The sequence below is a fragment of the Rhinolophus sinicus genome, linkage group LG02, assembly GCF_036562045.2.
Source record: "Rhinolophus sinicus isolate RSC01 linkage group LG02, ASM3656204v1, whole genome shotgun sequence".
Lineage (NCBI taxonomy): Eukaryota > Metazoa > Chordata > Mammalia > Chiroptera > Rhinolophidae > Rhinolophus > Rhinolophus sinicus.
Window position 1 is genome coordinate 181,240,051 of NC_133752.1, and position 19,170 is coordinate 181,259,220.

General features: G+C 38.5%; 1 protein-coding gene across 2 annotated transcripts in view; it reads left to right on the forward strand.

Annotated features, from left to right (window-relative positions):
* The window catches only part of APAF1 (apoptotic peptidase activating factor 1), a 65,979-nt gene extending 48,308 nt beyond the window's left edge, over nt 1-17,671 (forward strand). For both annotated transcript variants that reach the window (XM_019732133.2, XM_019732132.2), the window contains 6 exons: nt 1,060-1,185; nt 5,697-5,816; nt 6,130-6,255; nt 7,895-8,020; nt 10,499-10,645; nt 15,003-17,671. In XM_019732133.2, coding sequence (XP_019587692.2) covers nt 1,060-1,185; nt 5,697-5,816; nt 6,130-6,255; nt 7,895-8,020; nt 10,499-10,645; nt 15,003-15,149 — 792 coding nt within the window. In that variant the 3' untranslated portion in view covers nt 15,150-17,671. The remainder of the gene's footprint in view (nt 1-1,059; nt 1,186-5,696; nt 5,817-6,129; nt 6,256-7,894; nt 8,021-10,498; nt 10,646-15,002) is intronic.
* The last annotated feature ends 1,499 nt before the right edge of the window (nt 17,672-19,170 follow it).

Here is a 19,170-nt window from a genome sequence, read left to right on the forward strand (position 1 = left end):
GAAATTACCAATATTTGACCGTATTTAACTTATAAAATGGCAGTTTTATGTGGTTCAGCCTAAGATCAAATAACAATAACAGCTACCATTTATTAGGTGTTTACTGTGTCAGATGCTCTCATCGAATTATTGTAACATCCTAGATCTTAGATATTATTATTCTTGTTTTACAGATGTCTAAACGCCTAGTTTCCACAACTTTCATAAAGTCAGTAAGTGACAGAGCTAGGATGCAAACCCCTGTCTTTGAGCCTCTGTGCTCAACTGTTATGCTATCTTGCCCTCCTCCCATAGGAGCTGTGAGATTGTCCAGCCTGCTCATTCAGGAAGGCTTTCATTCACACAATCCCCTTTGCTTTCTAAGGTGCCTTTTTCAGACATGCACATTTGGTTTGCATTTTTACAATCTCCTATTTTAGCATCATCTGTATTTTCCTTAGGCTTCCTTGAGTACATTGTCATTTGGGCAAAGGAACCATATTTTTTGGAGGGTATGAGTTCATTTGAAAACCTTTTTGATATCGTCATTTTTTGAGTTTTGTTAACACTTTCTTAATCTCTGCACTAGCCCTTTTAAGTCTTCTCAGTGCACTGCCTTCCATCCTACTCATATCTTCTTTTCCTTTACCTGTCTCCCTCATCATGTTTTATCTTACCTTGTCTCTTTGTTGCTCTATAAAGAGCTTGCCTTGTCGCTCATCTGGGATTTTTTTTTTAAATTTCTCTCATCCATCTTAAATGCCATTTTCTTTTTGGAGGCTGAGCCCAGACTAACACTTGTTTGATGAATTGAGTACTTGGGAGAACCACTGGTTTCTACTGCCATGTGGTCATTCCAGTGAGTGTTGTATTTTAGGGTTTATGTGTGTGTGTGTGCACAGATGTGCGTGTATGTATGTGTACCATTAATTTGTGTGTCTTTAGTTAAACTGTAAGCACCATGAGATGGAAACTCTATACCCTTCTGTAGTCTAATTTTAATTTAATGTCTTTGGGGTGTAATGCCTGGGTGTTGCTGAATTTCTTTGTATTAATTTTCTGTGATTTTCTACTTTGAAGATTTTAGAACTCCTAAACAACAGAATCTTCCAGTCTAGGACTGGGCACAAGAACACTGTACGGCACATCCAGTTCACAGCTGATGGGAAGAGTCTTATTTCAAGCTCTGATGATTCTACAATTCAGGTGAGAGGGAGATTGAACTCCTAACACACATAATGCTGACTCGAGCAGAGGAGCATGTCGATTATGGCTTAGATCTGGTGTGCATTTTAACCATTTCTTGAAGCTCATATTGCCTTGGGTATACATTCAGTCTATGCACATGGGCTTACATGAAACCCATTTGTGTTTCATATTTTTCTGTGGGTGAAGCAGGCAGTTTGACTTAGAACTAGAAGGTTGTTTATTTTGAATATCAAGGATTCATTTGAATTCTCCCATCTGCTTTGGTATTTGGATTTGTATCAATAACTATACTTTTTCGCACATTTATATAATTTATCTTTATATTTCTTAGTAGTAGTAAAATCTGAATGAAATGATTTCTTTCAATTTAAGAATAAGATGTTTATTGCAATGATAAAATCCTGTGAAAAAGGGTAGTTTACCATTGTGAAGGATTGTGGATATAGAAGCCTTAAGCCAGCTACATGTTCTGTTTAAATTTACTTTATTTTTTATTAAAGTTCCAATGCATGTACTTTAAAGACTCAAGTAGTATTACAAGGCTTGTTACGAAAAATAGACTCCCCATTTCTCATTCTCCAGAAGCACCACTTTTAGCTTTTAGATATTTCTTTTGATCTTTACCTTCACGTCCCATATTGCTTGTAATGCTAATTCTTTTTTTTTTAATTAAAGTTTATTGGGGTGACAGTTGTTAGTAAAGCTACATAGATTTCAGGTGTACAATTCTGTATTACATCATCTATAAATCACATTGTGTGTTCATCACCAGAGTCAGTTCTCCTTCCATCACCATATATTTGATCCCCTTTACCCTCATCTACCACCTCTCCTCCCCCCTTACCCTCTGGTAACCACTAAACTATTGTCTGTGTCTATGAGTTTTTGTTTCTCATTTGTTTGTCTTGTTCTTTTGTTGTTTTTGGTTTATATGCCACATATCAGTGAAATCATATGGTTCTCTGCTTTTTCAGTCTGACTTATTTCACTTAGCATGTAATGCTAATTCTTGATTTTTACTTTTGAGGATTTATCTACTAACCTCCCTATATGAAAATTTAGCTTTTTTTTTCTTCTTCCACCTGTCCTACCTTCGACTAGTGCATACACCCTTTTATCAATCCCCATTATCTTTTTTTTTTTTTTTTTTTTAAGGTGGGCATAGCTCACAGTGGCCCATATGGGGATTGAACTGGCAACCTTGGTGTTATTATCACCATGTTCTAACCAGCTGAGCTAACCAGCCACCCATATAATGTGAAATCAATCCCCATGTAATTATCAATTTTGTTGCTTTTGTCTTTCTCTAATGCTTTTAGGATTCTGTTTTCTCGGTTCTGCTAAGTCAGTTATCTTCTCCTGCTTTCCGCCTCTAACATTTTGTTATCTTCTTTCCCATTCTGTAGACCATGTCATTTTAGTAGGATTTTAGAAGTGAAATAGATGAATACATATGTTCAATGGAAGTTACTATATATTTTTATTTAGTGTGTGTATATGTCTATGTCTTATGGTGGCAATATTAATTTAATGATAAGAATAATTTACACTATTAAAAGCTATTTTGGAAAAAAATCTTTTTATGTTATATTTTTGTGAGTCCTATATGATTGGAACGAAATTTGGCTTCAGTACAGCAACTTATTTATTATAGGCTCCCATGATACTGGTGTATTAGCTCTGAAACTCAGTGTAATATTCATCTTTCTTCCTTTCCAGGTGGCTTTGGAATGGGTAAAACTAAATTACATCCGATGAAATTCTGCTGAGACAATGTGTACTGTGTAGCCTTTCTGTCAAAGCTAAATTTATAAGTTTTATGACCTGCTTGAAGATCAGATATTTTCAGCCAGAGGGAGAAATAATTTCTAGGAATAGTTTTAGGGTCGGAGTTAAATTATTTTAGAAATATGAGTTAAGTTCTGTTCTACTCAGTATACGTTTTATATTTAAAATGTTTTAATGAGTATATATTTATGTAACAAAACTCTTGGTAGGTATTTCCAAGAATTGACTGGTTGGATTTTTGTTTTCATTTTTTGGTGTTTTAGTATAATTAGTTGGATTTGTCTCCTTACCCCCAGTTTTACTGAGGTATGACTGACAAAATTGTATATGTATAAGACATGCAGAGTGATGATTTATGTACACAGTGTGAAATAATTACTATAGTCAAGTTAATTAACAAGTCTGCACACACCTCACATAGTTACCATTTTGGAGGTTTATTTTAATCATCTTTGTATTGTCAGTGCCTGCAATATATTGTAGGGGTTCAGGGTTCGTTGATTTAAAGTTATTGCCAACATTTGAAGAATCACCTTGCCTGATGATAGCATTTAGAGTTGTGAAAATTGCAGTCTGCCTTGGTAGTTTTTGATCCTTTACCTTGAGGTAAATAAAGCCCAAATAGTTGCCATGTTCACCTAAGCCAAAGTATATGATTTGAGAATATATGATTCTTGTAGGTATAGGAAGATTCCTTAGCATTTAAAAAAAATTAATTATATAACTGAAAAAAATTCTACAGTGTATATACATTGCAAAAATTATAGCTAATGGTAGAGACATCCCCAAACTTAACCTTAATACTTGTGACTAATGCTGGTAGAAGTTTAGCTGTTATGTAAGGTGATTCATTAGCACAGTATGTTTGAATCCAACAACAAAAAAGTATCCCGGCCACCATTGCCTTATCAGAAAGCTTCTGCAACAAAATCTGCTAAGGGCGTCTTGACCTACCTCAGTGATGATCAGATTCTTTGTTATGTCTGCTCAGGATGTGGAGGGCGGCAGCATGGCCCTAGGTCAGGAATGAAGAGCTGGGAATGGCGGTGCCCGTCAACCAGGAAGAGTTGTTAACAGTAGCCCCTGATCCTCCAGTACGGCCCTAAAGGGAGGAGGGAAGCAGACAGTTCCTAGTGGGAATGGTCTACGGCATTTTGTGTGTAGTTGCACAGGTGTCTTTCCTTGCTGTTATGATTTGGGGAGCCAGAACAGCCTCTCTTTCTTCCCCCTCCTCCAGCATATCTCACTGGGTTCTTCAAAAACTGAACTTCCTAATTTATTCTCTTTAAAGTCATTCTCACTTCCAGCTCCTCTTGTTCTGCTTATTGTGCGTCTGTGAATGAGCGCTCCGAGACAGATGAGATGGAGAGGATCTGAGAGCAGGGCTCAGTGTGCAGGGTGGCTGCTAAGTGTGGAGGATAAAGGAGTCAAGAAGGCGGGTAGAGAGATGTCATTTCTTTTACAATTTTGCCTAAGCCTGGTAGGAAAAAACCTTAAAGACATTTCTGTTGTTTAACCTTTGCCAGTGAAAAACCAGACCCAGAATATTACCAGTGTGCATACCTGTGGTGGTGGCTGGTTTTTCTTTACCTTTTTATTTCTGATATTAAAAAATCGAAGAAAATTCTGTTGGAGACTGCTCAGAAATCTAGCTTCATCGAGCCCCTTGGGCTGTTTTGTCAAATATTCCCAACCTTTTTTTCCTATCATTCCTGTACTCCCACCAGATTTTGAACTATGATCAGGTCCGTATAATCTTTCCATGTTTTCCTGTGCTGATACTTTAACTCAAGCATTCATTCCTGTGTTTGAAATGACTTCCTCAGTTTATGAATTGTACTTCCAGATCTTTCTTCGAGCCTACTTTGAATGCATTCCATCAAGTCTTTCTAAGGAATTGCTCTTTTGAGTTCCACAGAACTTTTCTCTCTACCGTTATAGCTTCTATTATTGAGTTTTGTTGTTGTTGTTTTTAGTATGTCTCATTTTCTTTGCTAGTCTCTTAGGTTTCTTGATGCTAGATCCTTGTATATTTGCCTCACATATAGGTGCTAAATAAAGACATTTGTTAAATTCAAGTCAAGAATTAATAAGGCTCTAAATACAGTTGCTTGGATTTAGTAATTAAGAGTTCTGTACATGGACATGACATAGAAATGAAATTCTTTTTGTTCACCTATATGTCTCCATATGCTTGTATGGCTTATTTTGTGCCAATTACTCATTATTTCAATTTCTTCTCCCTTTGTGCCTGAGGAGTTCTTCCTGGCACTCCATGTGAAAAATAATGTACTATATCACCTCTTTTGTCATTTTGAGGATTGTGTGAAGGGATAGCTAAGACCTGTGAAGCTCAGAAATTCCATGACCTGGTTTAAACTTGTGAGGTTTAGAAATCTGTGAATATGTAATTGGAAAATTTAATCAGATGGTGAGCTCACTAGCATATTGTGGTTTTTCTCTGTCTTCTGGTATAATTAACTGCTCTCCAAGAAACTAAAGAAAACAAATTTTATTTAAGAGGAAAAGTACTTTATTTTGCCCCTAGTCAAGTTAGTTAACCCGATTTTCTCTTCTCTGTTTGTAAAATGGGGACACCACACTCTTTCTTGGTGTTATGCCATGGGGATAAAAGACTTCAGACAAGTGTGTGCATCTTCCCCCCTCCAGGGGGATACTGTGAGGAGAGGGTTATAACAGACATATTCTTTGATATTCAGGTGTGGAATTGGCAGTCAGAGGAATATGTCTTTTTACAAGCACATCAGGAAACAGTGAAAGACTTCAGGCTCTTGAAAAATTCAAGACTGCTTTCTTGGTCATTTGATGGAACGGTGAAGGTAATTTGAAGCACAGATTTCTTTTTAAAAAAGTATTTTAATGTTGCAGTGATTGTATTGTGACAGCCAAAAGCAGACAGATGATAAGTAACTATTTACATTTTTAAGTTTCTATTTTTTCTTGCTTGTTTTAACTTTACTACAATCAACTACATCTACTTTATATGAGCATTTGTACTAAAGGACACTTAAAGAGGTCGGAACAACCAGTGTGCTAAAGCTCTTGTTTTATAATCTGTCTTCTAGCTGATTATGCTCAGTTATATAAAATGTTAAAAGTTAAAAGTGTCAACTTTTGAGTTTTTCTTTAAAGGTATGGAATATAATTACGGGAAGAATAGAAAAAGACTTTGTCTGTCACCAGCATACAGTACTTTCTTGTGATATTTCTTCTGATGGTACCAAGTTTTCATCTACCTCTACTGACAAGACTGCAAAGGTAGGCCAGCGAGTTGAAATGTGCACACATAAAACTTTGGTATTGGTTATGTATTATGAGTCCAAATAATGTGTGAAATATAGTAATAAGTTTCAGTTTACATATTTTGTGAGTTTCTGGAGGATGCCCATTGGCATTTAGTTGATGTCAAATAGATTGAATGACGTTGAGGGTTTTTAATTTCTCCCTTACTGGTTACATTTTGTCTGTTACTAACCAACTATGAGCTCTACTGCATATGATAGGCAATAAAAAGCATTGAAAGGGGTTTACATTTAATTGCACACCCACAGTAAGTTTTTATATAATTGATGTAAGTTGATGCTTCTGAAAATCATCTTTCGTGAAATGATGGTTGGGGGCATTGAATACTCCTTCTCTTCTTTTTTCTTCATCTGTGTTAATGGCCTCTTTCCAAACTACAAACCTTGGAATTGCCCGGGACTCTGTCTTGTCTTTTGTGCTCTGTTGGTTACTTCTCAGTGTCTCTTGGATCCTTCTTTTCCTGCTTGTCTTTGTGCTTACGACCAGGCTCTCTTCCTTCATTGGTGGACCTGCCTCTGGTCTGTGCCTCCTCCAGTTTCTTATCCCTGATGCTGAGTGCCCTGCTGAATCACTTCTGTGACATGATGGTTTATAAGCTGAATGCCTTAGCCCATCACCATCTCCTTCTGCTACATTTTTCCCTCTGTGCCAGGCTACTTCTCTCCTTCTCCCTCGTTTTTTGTGTGTGTTCTGTTACCTTTGGCTTGGCACAACTTTGTGTTCCTTCTTTACCTCAAAACATTATGACTCATTCTTCCAGACCTAGATTTGGTGTCAGCTCTTCAGTGAACCCTTTCCCGGCCCTCAGGCAGGATTAGCTGCTTCACCTTCAGGTGAAGTTCCCATTACAGAGTACTCATATTTATTAGAGCTATTACATTACAATTATTCACTTAACCATTCATAAGCCGGTATTCCGGATTAAATTATAAACTCTTCAAGGACAGACTGTATCCAGTTCATCTTTGTACCACCAGTTCTTAGCTCACAGTGCTGGAAACATGGTAGTTTTCGGTATATGCTTGTTGAATGGTGATGACAGAACTGTGAGGGAGAATATGGAAGGAAAAGAATTGAATTTGACTGCCAAGAACATAAGATAGTATAGTGACTAACCTTTAAAGGTTGCCATATGTTTGGCCCTGTGCTAGGAATTTCATTCTCTATTATCTCATTTAATCTTCACACTATAGGTACTGTTGTCCCATTTACCAGATGCACAAACTGAAGCAATAGCAGTTTATGTGGGTTGTCTTAGGCCACAGGGAACTAGTAGTAAACAGTGGAGCCAGAACTCACTCTCGAGTCTGATTCACGCCACAGACTGCTCTTAACTGATTTACTGTTCTCCCTTCTAAATTTAAAGTTAAGGGCTTTGATCCTTGAGCTGAAGTTGACTTGAGTAATTAAAGGGAAACTCAAAAAGGAATGAGGTTGCAAGTTGGAACTTGGGCCTTTCATGAAAGTTATAAACTGTTGAATGTTAGAACTTCCATGTGATTGAATTGATGGCTAACTACCACTCAAGGCAGGGTTTGCAGATGCTTATTTCGAATGTATTTACCATTCCTAAACAACCCTAACTTCCTTCCAGATTTGGAGTTTTGAACACTTTTCGCCTCTGCATGAACTGAGGGGCCACAAAGGCTGTGTGCGCTGCTCTGTCTTCTCTGTGGACAGCACCCTGCTTGCGACTGGAGATGACAACGGAGAAATCAGGGTAGGTGCTTGCTGACCTGGCCGCAGTGCTCATCCTGTAGCTTGGGCAAGCCCTCTGCACCACACTGGGGACCTGTGGTAATATGACAAGTAAGCACAGCCCTGGGGGTTCTGTTGGACGAGGCATTTTTTGTTCTGTCTGTTGTGCTTGTTGTGTTCCAGATTTGTAGTTTAGAGTTAGAGGAAAGCATTTCCTGTGTCTGTGAGGAGGCACATGCCCTAGTTATTTGCAGTTGGTTCTCTGCTGTTAGCTTGAGGATGAATCATCTTAGTTCTTGGATCTGAACCAAAGGTTGGCTTTAGTGGCAGAATGTGAGGAAAATAATTTTGGAAATCATTATCTAGATTATAAATGAATTGCATATTCGGCTGTTTTCAGTCCTGAGAGAGAAGATCTCTTTAGCACTGTGCCCATTAGGTCGTTAACACTGTTGCAGTCCTCATGGGCCGGCCTGCGCCTGGTTGTGTTAGGATTGGGCAGTTGATGGGGCAAGTTGAGGCAATGGGGATAGCCGCTTTGGAACCAGTATATTTGAGGAGAGTCTTGTTCTTTTTCTTTTTCACAAAGAAGGATTTAAAATTCAAGGGATCTGTATATGATGCAGAATGAGAGAGAGTGCAGGTTGCAGGAACAGAGGTGTTATTAGTCAGGCTTTCCAGGAAAATTAAGATTCTGCTGTGTATGGAGTAAGTGAGCAACCTTCGCTACCCCATCTCATACATCAGTGCCACGTCAACTGAAGTGGCAGGGCTGCTTTGGGAACAGTCCTTTTGCTTTAAGTGCTCATCTTGGATGAAAGGGCTCCTTTACTGGTTATGAGGGAGTGTTTCATTTTTCAGAAACCACTGAAGGAAAAAATTGCCCCTCTTGAAATGAGTGTTATTTAAAAATTTTTCTGCAGTACATTAAAAAAATTGTTTTTTGTTTTTCTACCTGATTATTCAAAATGTAGGAAAGCTATTAATTTTTATATGTGTATGTTACATCTAGCTGTTTTACTCAACTTGCTCTGATTAATTTTTCCATTTGATTCTCTTAGATTTTCTTGGGTTACATTTACAAATGGTGATTTTGATTTTTTTTTTTTTTTAATTAGTTTCAGGTGCATAAAACAATGCAATAGTTAGACGTTTCATCCCTCAAAGAGTAACTCACCTTCACCAGTCTGTTGCCCCTCTGACATTGTATACCGTGTTTCCCTGAAAATAAGACCTAGATGGACCATCAGCTCTGTATGTTTTGGAGCAAAAATTAATATGACTTATATCGTATTATGTATTATATACTATATCATATCATATATCATATATAATATATATTATATATTATATTATGACCTGGTCTTATATTAAAATAAGAGACCGGGTCTTATATTAATTTTTGCTCCAAAAGATGCATTAGAGCTGATGGTCCAGCTAGGTCTTATTTTGGGGGAAACATGGTGTATCTATTACAATTCCATTGACTCTATTTCCTATGCTGTACTCCATATCCCGTAACTACATATATATATATATATATATATATATATATATATATATATATACATATACATATATATATAAAATTATAGTTGACATACAGTATTATTGAGCTTCAGCTTCAGGTGTACAGTGCAGTGGTCAGTTGATTTTTTTTAATGCCTCCATTTCTTATTCTGGTGTGCATATCTTTGAAAAATTAGAATAGTGCTCAGTTGTTAAGTGTCAGTAGAAATAAATGGGAATATTAGCCTCTGTAAGTAATTGGGCTTATAAGAGTCTAGTAAAATAAACTCTTGTGTGTGAGTGTGTGTGTATGTGTGTGTGTGTACAGCTTACTGGGACTTATTGTTTAAAATATGTATATGTTATGAGTTTGAATGACATCTGTCAACATTCTTGGTGGTAAATCCTGGACTACAAGTTCTCTTTTTCTTTTTTTTTTTTGAGGTAGTTTATTTATTAGGCCTTTTTGTTTATTCCTTGCTTCTCTCATCATTCTCTTATTATTAAATGAAAAGAGTCACATTATTCTAATCAGTTACTCTGAATCCTTTTATTTTTTTGGAGTATATTAATGATAAATATTGTAAGTAATACATTTGTATTATGATTAGTGGTTTTTAAAAATTGGAATAGGAAGGAGTGCAATCTAAAAAAATTCCTAAGTTATCACTGAATTGTAATTACATTTTTAAGAAAGATTTCCAAATATGTTTTAGATGATATGTACAGAACATGCCAAAAAAATGTATACACATTTTAAGAAAGGAAAGCTGTATTAAAATTGTGATGCTCAATATACACCGATAACAAAAGATGACTACAAGTCACGTTTGACTTCTGCAATTACAAGAGATGCTCAAAGTGGTTACCATCAGCATAATTTTAATACAGTTTTTTCCTTTCTTAAAATGTGTATACATTTTTTTGGCACCCTCTGCATATGTAACTTCTGGGTAACCCTGTTACTGAATTGTGTATCATGCTTGTATAGATATGGAATGTCTCAAACGGTGAGCTTCTTCACTTGTGTGCTCCGATTTCAATAGAAGAAGGAGCTGCTACCCACGGAGGCTGGGTGACTGACCTTTGCTTTTCTCCAGATAGCAAAATGCTCGTTTCTGCTGGAGGGTATCTAAAGGTAAGGGTTCCTCAAAGACTGAATGAAAAGAACAGCCTATGTCCTACTTTCTAAGTTATTCTCACTTGTTTCTCAGTTGGTCTTCCTACGACCCAGCGGGGTGGAAGGACAATTACTGTTATCCCCATTTGATGAGACTGAGCTCTGCCAGGCTTCTTCCCTGCGACCTCTTGGAAGTTTTGGTGGCTGTGTTAGGGATGCTCTCGGTCCAGAGCTCTCATACTGCCGCACAAAGTCTTAGATGATCAGAATGACTAGAAAGTGGGGGTGTCTAACTTAATTTTACTATCTACCTTGCTAATTATTAACTATTTTGGTTGAAAGTCTTTCGAAATATTTGTGAAATTTCCTTTAAGTATTAGTAGTAGTGGTAGTAGTAATAATAACAATAATTAGCAGCAGCATATTGCTTTATAGTGTACAAAATGCTTTACTTACGTCATCTCACTAACCAGCTCTGTGAGGCAAAATTTTATTATCCTTGGTTTATAGATGAGAAACTGATGTTCATGAGTGTTGTGACTTCCTAACATTCCATAGTTCGTAAGCTGGCTTATACAGGCTTGCTGTGCGTGAAGCCTGAGGCCAAGGCTGTGTGTCGTGCTCGCCTCTGTGTTTCCATGCACTCAGTACGAGTGCGCTTAGGGTACGACACTGCTGTGAGGCACAGTGATTACGACTTGGTTCTTGCCTTCAGGTGGCTTACAGTCTGCGGGGGAAGCAGACAGTAAACAAATACAGTCTCCATAGAGTGTAGGGGGCGGTCTGGACATGTTTGTGGAAGGATAGCGGAGACACAAAGGGAGAGGGAGAAGTTCTACCTTTGGGAGGCAGCAGAGGCTTTCTGTGGAGGGGCTGTTTGAGGTGAGGCTTTTGAATAGTGGTTTATTTATAAAAGGGGTTGAAGACGATATTATATATTGTACTGACTATTTAAAATAGATTGCTAATCAAGTAGATTTTATGATACTGTTATTTTTTACTGAAACCATTCAAGTGTAGGACATGATTCTGATTGTCAAACACAGTGTAGATGTTCAGAAATACTTGAATGAATGAATTGAAGTTTTTGGTTATGGGGGTCCATGTAATTGCAGTTTTACTCAACATAAAAATCTAGCTTATTAAAAAGGTAAATTACAAGGCAGTTTTAGGTCTATGGGAAGATATATGTTATGATCCCTTTATAAGTTTGCATTTAAAATGCAATGCTGTTTGTCATGCAGGGCGGCCTGCAGGGTCTCAGCTCCCGCTCCCCACATAAGAATGCAGGATGTGGCTAGGCCAAAAAGGAACACCCACAGAGCCATAGATAGGGGAGTCATGCCACTATAGTCTCGCTGGTGGCTGGGTTGGAGACACAGGAAGCAGGAGCCACACTATTCGCAACCCGCCGTCCACTTCTCTCGGCCAACCAACCTCACTTGCAAGCTGTAATCGTCGTGCTAACTGCAATCCACGCTTGCTAGCTCAGCCACCATCTTCTTGCTAGCCCCCATTTGCTACTAGTGTAGCCATGGCAGTTATATTAGTGGCCAATGGCTCACTGGTTACAGCTGACGGCCAACTAGCCACAGCTGATGGCCATCCAATCACAGTTGATGGCCATTTACGACCTGAGCCAGCACCTTTCCACGTGAGGCCGAGAGCCTGGAAACTGCACTCCTGGCTCTGTCCCCACACTGTTTATACAACATTGCGTTAACCTATACCTTTTTTGGGCACACCTTTATTAAATTTTCAGGGAATGTGAGACTATCACTACTTGTCCTTTAGCGTAACAGTGAGCTCTTAGTCTGCTCTGAGGATGATAGAGGAGTAGCATTGCTGCTTTTGTGTTGGAAGCTGGGAATCTAGATCTGTAGTAACTGCTAAAAACCTTAGCTGCTCAGCTTTGACACTGAGCTTCTAGAAACCATGTCATTTGATGCTCTGGGCCCCATGGAAGGCTATCCCATAATCCTGAGTCTGGCTTATAAGATGTGATCGAGATCAGTGACCAGATTTCCAGAGTTCTTGGAGAACTTTGAAAACGAGCAGCAGAAGAGATATCTGTACTGCAGAGGTTACATCATAAGTGACAATCAGGCTACTTCACTCTTGTTGATTACCAGCGTGGTTAAACTGATCATGATAGAACCCAGCCTGCATCTATCTACCCAGCGTGTTGAGACTATCCAAAGCACAGAGCAAATTAAAAGTAAAAAAGGAGCAGCTGTTGTAATGTCCAATAAAACAAGCCTTTTTTAGTCTGTTTACTTTAGAATCCAAGCTGTATAAATTGCATGTCAATAAGGTAAAGTTGATATTCAGTAGCTAAAAAGCTCTTAACTTTCAAAATTATTCCTACTTGTAAATTAAAAAATAATATAATTAGCTGTTGACCTGTGCTGTGCACAGAGTATGTACTGTTAGAATGATGAGAAATCCATGTTAATTCATATTCATGAGGAGAATGGCTGACTTGAAATATGGAAGACATGGCAATAAATGCAGGTTGACCATTACTTAGAGGAAGCAGAGTGCCATGGTCAGGAGAGTGAGCCTTGGGGCAGACTGCCTGAGTTCAGAGGCTGGCTCTGCTACTCATTAGCTTTGTTAAGTTAATAATCTTACTGATTCAGGATTACTTAACTGCTCTGTGCCTCACTTTTCTTATCTGTAAAATGGGCACAGTAATTTCTATCTCATAGGGTTGGGAGGGTTAAAGGAGTTAACCATGTAAAGTATTTATACATAGTAGCGCATTACCCTGAATAAATGTTAGCTGCTATTTTTTAAGTTCATATTATTTCTTAGAGCAATTTTAGGTTCACAACAAAACTGAGCCAGAACTGCAGAGTTCCCCTGCCCCCACATGTACAGCCTCCCCAACTACCCACATCCCCCACCAGAGGGGGACATTGTTACAGCTGATGAAGGTTCATTGATGCGTCATTGCCACCTGAGGTTTACAGCAGGGCTCACTCTCATTGTTGTGTGTGCTATGAATTTTGACACGTGTATAATGACATGTGTCCACCATACAGAATTGGTTTCACTGCCCTAAAAATTCCCTGTATTAGCTACCACTTTAATATCATTGTTTTTTAGTCCATATTCAAATTAATTGCTGGTATAGTGTTTCCAAGTAGAGTGATCTGCTTTAACAGAGGGAAAGGTAATGGGAGCACTAGATTAGGAAGCCAGAAACTGTTCCACCCTTGCCACTTGTTAGCAGTGTCATCTTGGGTGACAAGGCCTTTCTTCTCTCAGAACCCTGATTTCCTTATTTGTAAAATGAGGCACTTGGACTAGGTGATCTCTAAGGGCCTTACTATCTCTATGATGTGCCTCTAGCAACTGAAAACAGTTTTCTCTAAGTAGGTGGAGTGTCCTGTGTAGTCTTGATTACATTCCTCTTTTACAAAGCACAGTTGTCAGTTCTGGAAAATTTCAAGTCAGTACATGTTGCTTCAGTGAGATTTATTGAAGTCCATGGGGTGTACTTTTGCCAGTTATTATTACTGATAGGGAATGTGAATAATTGACCCAGTCATGCGTGCAAGGCAGAATGCTAGGCACTGCCACGGATCCAAAAGTGAGGGACACCATCATTGTGTTCATAATACTCAGAATCTTGATGCACCTGAGCCCTTTTCAAAAGGTGTTCATGTACATTGTCTCTTTTGCCCTCATTCTGGCTGGGAGACATATGGGTAGCTTTATGTTCTCCATTTGGCAAATGAATATAAATACTGTTATAATCTTAGCAAATTCAGTGAACGGGAGAGGAAAGGAAGGACTTGGCCAGAGCATGTGCTACATTTGAGATGTTCAACATTTATTTAGCAAATAAATGTATAGGGTGTTTTATAAAGAAACCTGGTCACGGGCTTTTGGATCACTTCTAGTGAAAGGGAGGATTCAGTAGAGAGGACTCTATCCTGCAGCCCGTACTATGAATAGTCTCCGTGTCTGCCGTCATACCAGTCCGCGTCTGCAAAGGGGCCTTTTTAGAGAAGAGGGCGTTCTTCTGTCCATTCCACTGAAAGACATGCACACAGGCGAGTTCAGTCCAGCCATGGCCTTACAGGACATGTAGCCTTGTGTCTGCAGCTGTCCATAGGCTGCACGTTTCTCCAGCCTGACTTGCGCGGAGTTAGGGGTAAGGGAGCTGCAAGGCAGTCACCAGGGTTAGTCAGGAAAGGCTGACCAGGTTGATAATACTATATTCAGCATTAATCTGAGACTTCTTTCCTGCCATTTGCTGAAGTTTGGGAGTGGAGAGGTGATAGGTTGAAGGATCTGGCTGGCACTCCGGATTGTCACACAGTGTCATTATCAATCTAATGAGAATTTTATTTTTTCTGAACAGTGGTGGAATGTTGTCACTGGGGAATCCTCACAGACTTTCTACACAAATGGAACCAATCTTAAGAAAATACACGTGTCTCCTGACTTCAAAACATATGTGACTGTTGATAATCTTGGTATTTTGTATATTTTACAGATTTTAGAGTGAAATAGCTAAGCATTAATGTAAGTTGAACTCTTTTTAATTCTGAATTGGAAAAAAATGTAATGAACCGTGTATTTCAACTTTTTTTAAAGCTGTGAATTTTTTGGCAGGATTGCATTCATTACAGAAGTGTTTGTGGTTGGATGAATAATATTAATTGTAGCTTTTCCCCAAATGAACACACCTTTAATCTTGTTTTTCATAATCGTCATTATTGTTAACAGTTTGTACTTAAGATGCAAATGAAAATGTAAATACATACCTTGCTATATTGTTGGTAAAATTATCTCTTGATACATTCATATTGGTTGACATAATGAATGAGAACAGTTTGAAGGAAATGTGTATTTAATATTGTCATTATGCAGGCTGTGCCTCAGAGTCGCAGTGGCCTGATTTGTGAACCACACTGACCCAAGGAAGATGGTGCTCCCAAATACAATCTTGGACCTTATTTGCACCCCTTAAATTTGCTGTAAAAATATTGTGTGCGCACACACAGTTGGCATCATTTCCTTTAATTCACTGGATAAGTGAGTCTTGGATTTTAAGTTTTTTCTGTGAAGCAAAAATTATGTGTGTTGGAGAGAGCAGATTTTATTTATCTACCTTTTTCTCACTAGCTGATGGCAGTCCGGTGCCATAACTGGGCTCTAGTTGTTAGTCTCTGAGTTGGTTACTATTCCGCTCGCTCTGGTTTTTTATATACTAGGCCTCTTACTTCGCTGAACTTGAACTTGACTGAACTAGAGCTTTCTTTATTTTTCCCCTTAATTGGGGAATATCGGGGAGGTGTGTTTTTCCAGGACCCATCAGCTCCAAGTCAAGTCGTCGTTTTCAATCCAGTTGTGGAGGGCACAGTTCACTGGCCCATGTGGGAATCGAACCAGCGACCTGGGTGTTATGAGCACTGTACTCTAATCTACTGAGCCAACCAGCTGCACACTGACAGCTCAGCTCCGAGTCAAGTCGTTTTCATTCTGATTGTGGAGGGCGCAGCTCACTGGCCCATGTGGAAATCGAACCGGCAACCCTGTTGTTAAGAGCTCCCACTCTAACCAACTGAGCCAACCGGCCACCCCTGAACTTGACCTTTCTTAATCTTCACTTTTTTCTTTTGTTTAAAGCAATTGCTCCACAGTTAAATGTTAGTAAATCAGAATAATTGGGAAGGATCCAACTTTAATCGTAAGTTTTAACAACAGAATTTTTCTAAGAACTACAACATAGTGAAAAATTACTTTCTTCTAATTTCATTTACTTTTAGATAAATGGCATTGTCAGTGCTATTTTCTTAGTGAATTTCAAGAGAAGTCTCTATGGGTTTTCTGTGCAGTACCAGAAATCATCGTGACTTTGGAAGATGTCACTTTTAACCCACCAACCAGTTTATCTCCCTTCCCCTTCTCGCCCTCCTTATCTCCTTTCCCTCTCTCCGTCTTTCTCTTTCGCTTTCTCCCTCTCTTCCTCCCTCCAAGGTTAATCAGAAATGATAGCTTTTGACAGGGAAAAAGCACATCAGCATCAATAACTAGCTTTTTGACCTCCTGATTAGGAACCCTAATTGCAGCTTAAATCTAAACATTTTTCCTGAAATAGACTGTTGAGAGAAATGGTGATAAATTAATAATAGATGTGATTCTCATATAAAAAAATAGCCAAAATTCAAAAAATTTTGTTGCTGTAACAGGGACTAAGTCAAATGAGTATTAGTGTTAACAGTAGATAAGCAGTGAGCCAGTTTCTGTTGCTAGTGTTTATTAGTAGGGGGAATACACCACTCTAGATGTATTTAGATTAGATATTCCAATTTAGCCTTTGAAGGAACCATAAACAGAGTGAATAAAAATCTTTTACATGGTTAAGGATTTTTTTTTTTTTTTTAAATAATGGGTTGAGGACCTACTTTACAGGCTTACTGTGATTTAAGCAAATATGATGTGAAATCTTAATTTTATAAAAGAAATTCCTGTAAATGGTATGTTCTCAGAGTATCTACATCATTATTTGATTTGCATACAATATTTAGAAACTCATTTATAGCTCAAGAGTATAAAGTGTTAACTTTTAGAATTAAAAGCACTGGACTGTTAAACAGCAGACATAGCTTTTAAAAAGGCTTGATTGACCCTTGTTTTAAAAATAAATTGAAAAGAAGACTGGAAGGAAGACTGGAAGGAAGACTGGGAAGAAAGCAAACACGGGAAAGAAGAGAAGCCTAGCATGATGCAGCTATACAAATTTTGTGACAGCTCAAGTGGTCAGTCAAGGGGAGGGTTTCGTTTTGTATTTGTAGATGAGCATTTTTTAAGTATCCGTCTCCCCCTTTTTATTGGAAATTACATTGCAGTTTGTATATATAAAGATTTTTTTTTACATTGTATGTGTCTTGTATGTTTTGAAAACTGTTAGTTTTGTATTAATGACACAGTTTACAGGATTTTTTTTTGCCTTGGTATACATTTTAATACATGAATTTTAAAAATTTTATAAGAATAAAATTCCTAAAATATTTTTAAAAAACATTTTTAGATTGTTTCAGACTCCATGCTTGTCCTTTGTTGATTAGAAAACAAATGTAAACTATTCTTCAAACTAAATTCATCAACCTTTATTTATGCTTTATCAGCTATGTCGAATTCAATTCTATCAAAATTTTCTTTGTCTCTGATGATTGCTGCCTGGTGTGGTTGGCATGGAGAAGATCCTGTGAAAAAGAAAACTCATTTATTCTTTCATTTAGTGAATATTTATTGAAATCTACCATATGCCTGGCATTTTTGTAGGTATTGGGGATATAGTAGTAAGCAAATCGAAGTCCTTGCCCTACTGCAGTAGGGGGCTAGGGAGAGGAGATGAAAAGTAACTAAGTAAAATCTACAGTGAAGACCTGGAAGGTGCAGGAGTGAATCACACAGGTGTCTGGAGAGCATTCCCAAGGGAGAGGACAGCAGGTGCAAAGACTTGAAAGTGGGATGGGTTGGTCTTTTCCAGAACTGGCAAAGAGGCTGGTGTGGTTGGAGAAGAGTGAGTGAGGGACGTATAATAGGAGATGCAGCCGGCACTGTGGAGGGCCTCTAGGAGTTAGTGGAGGGGTTTGAGCAGCGGAGGGATCTGACGTAAGCTTTAACTTGATCACTCAGGCTGTGGGAACCAGTTGAGAAAAATTTGAAAGGGGGATAGGCCAGGGTTGAAAGACGGAGACCAGCAAGAAGCTTTTGCAATAATTTAGGCAAAATGAAGGTGGCCAGACTAGGGGGGAAGCAAGGTTGTAACAAGTTGGACTCGGGGTGTATTTTGAAGATAAGAATTAATAGGATTTCATAACGGATTGGATAAAGGTTGCGAAAGAGACAAGTCAAGAATGAGAGCACGGTTTTGATCTCTTTGGCAACTAGAAGAATAGAATTGCCATTAACCGAGATGAAGACAATGAAAGGAGCTGATTTTCCAACCTGGTAAGTTTGAGATGGCTGTTAGGCATCCAAGTGGGGACGTTGAGTAGGTGGTTGGATAAAAGTGTCTGGAGTTCATGAGAAAAATCTCTGATGGAGATAGAAATCTGAGTCATCAGTGAATCCATGGTATTTAAAACCACAGGACCAGATGAAATCAGCAATGATACGGGTATAGACAGTCAAGGCAGGAGGCCCAGGACTGAGTCCAGGGCAGCCTGGAGGTTGGTGAGATGAGGGACCAGCACAGGGGACTGAGAAGGACCAGCAGAGACTAAAATCTGCAAATTAGTGTGGGAAGTGTAGTGAATGCAGTGGGTCGGCGTTCCTTCGCTCAGTGTGATCTTGGGCCACATTCCTTCATTGGCTTGGTCGTTCAGCCACCTATCCTCTATGCTTTGAATATCTACTGTGTGCCCAGCTCTATTTTAAGCAGCAGCCAAGGCAATCAATCAATAAATAAACTCATTTTAGGTGTGGGGGAGAGATTGGGGATAATAGATAATAAGAAGACAAGAAGAGATCAGCAGTTATCTATAGAATGATTATCAGTTCTGCTTCTCAGGGTT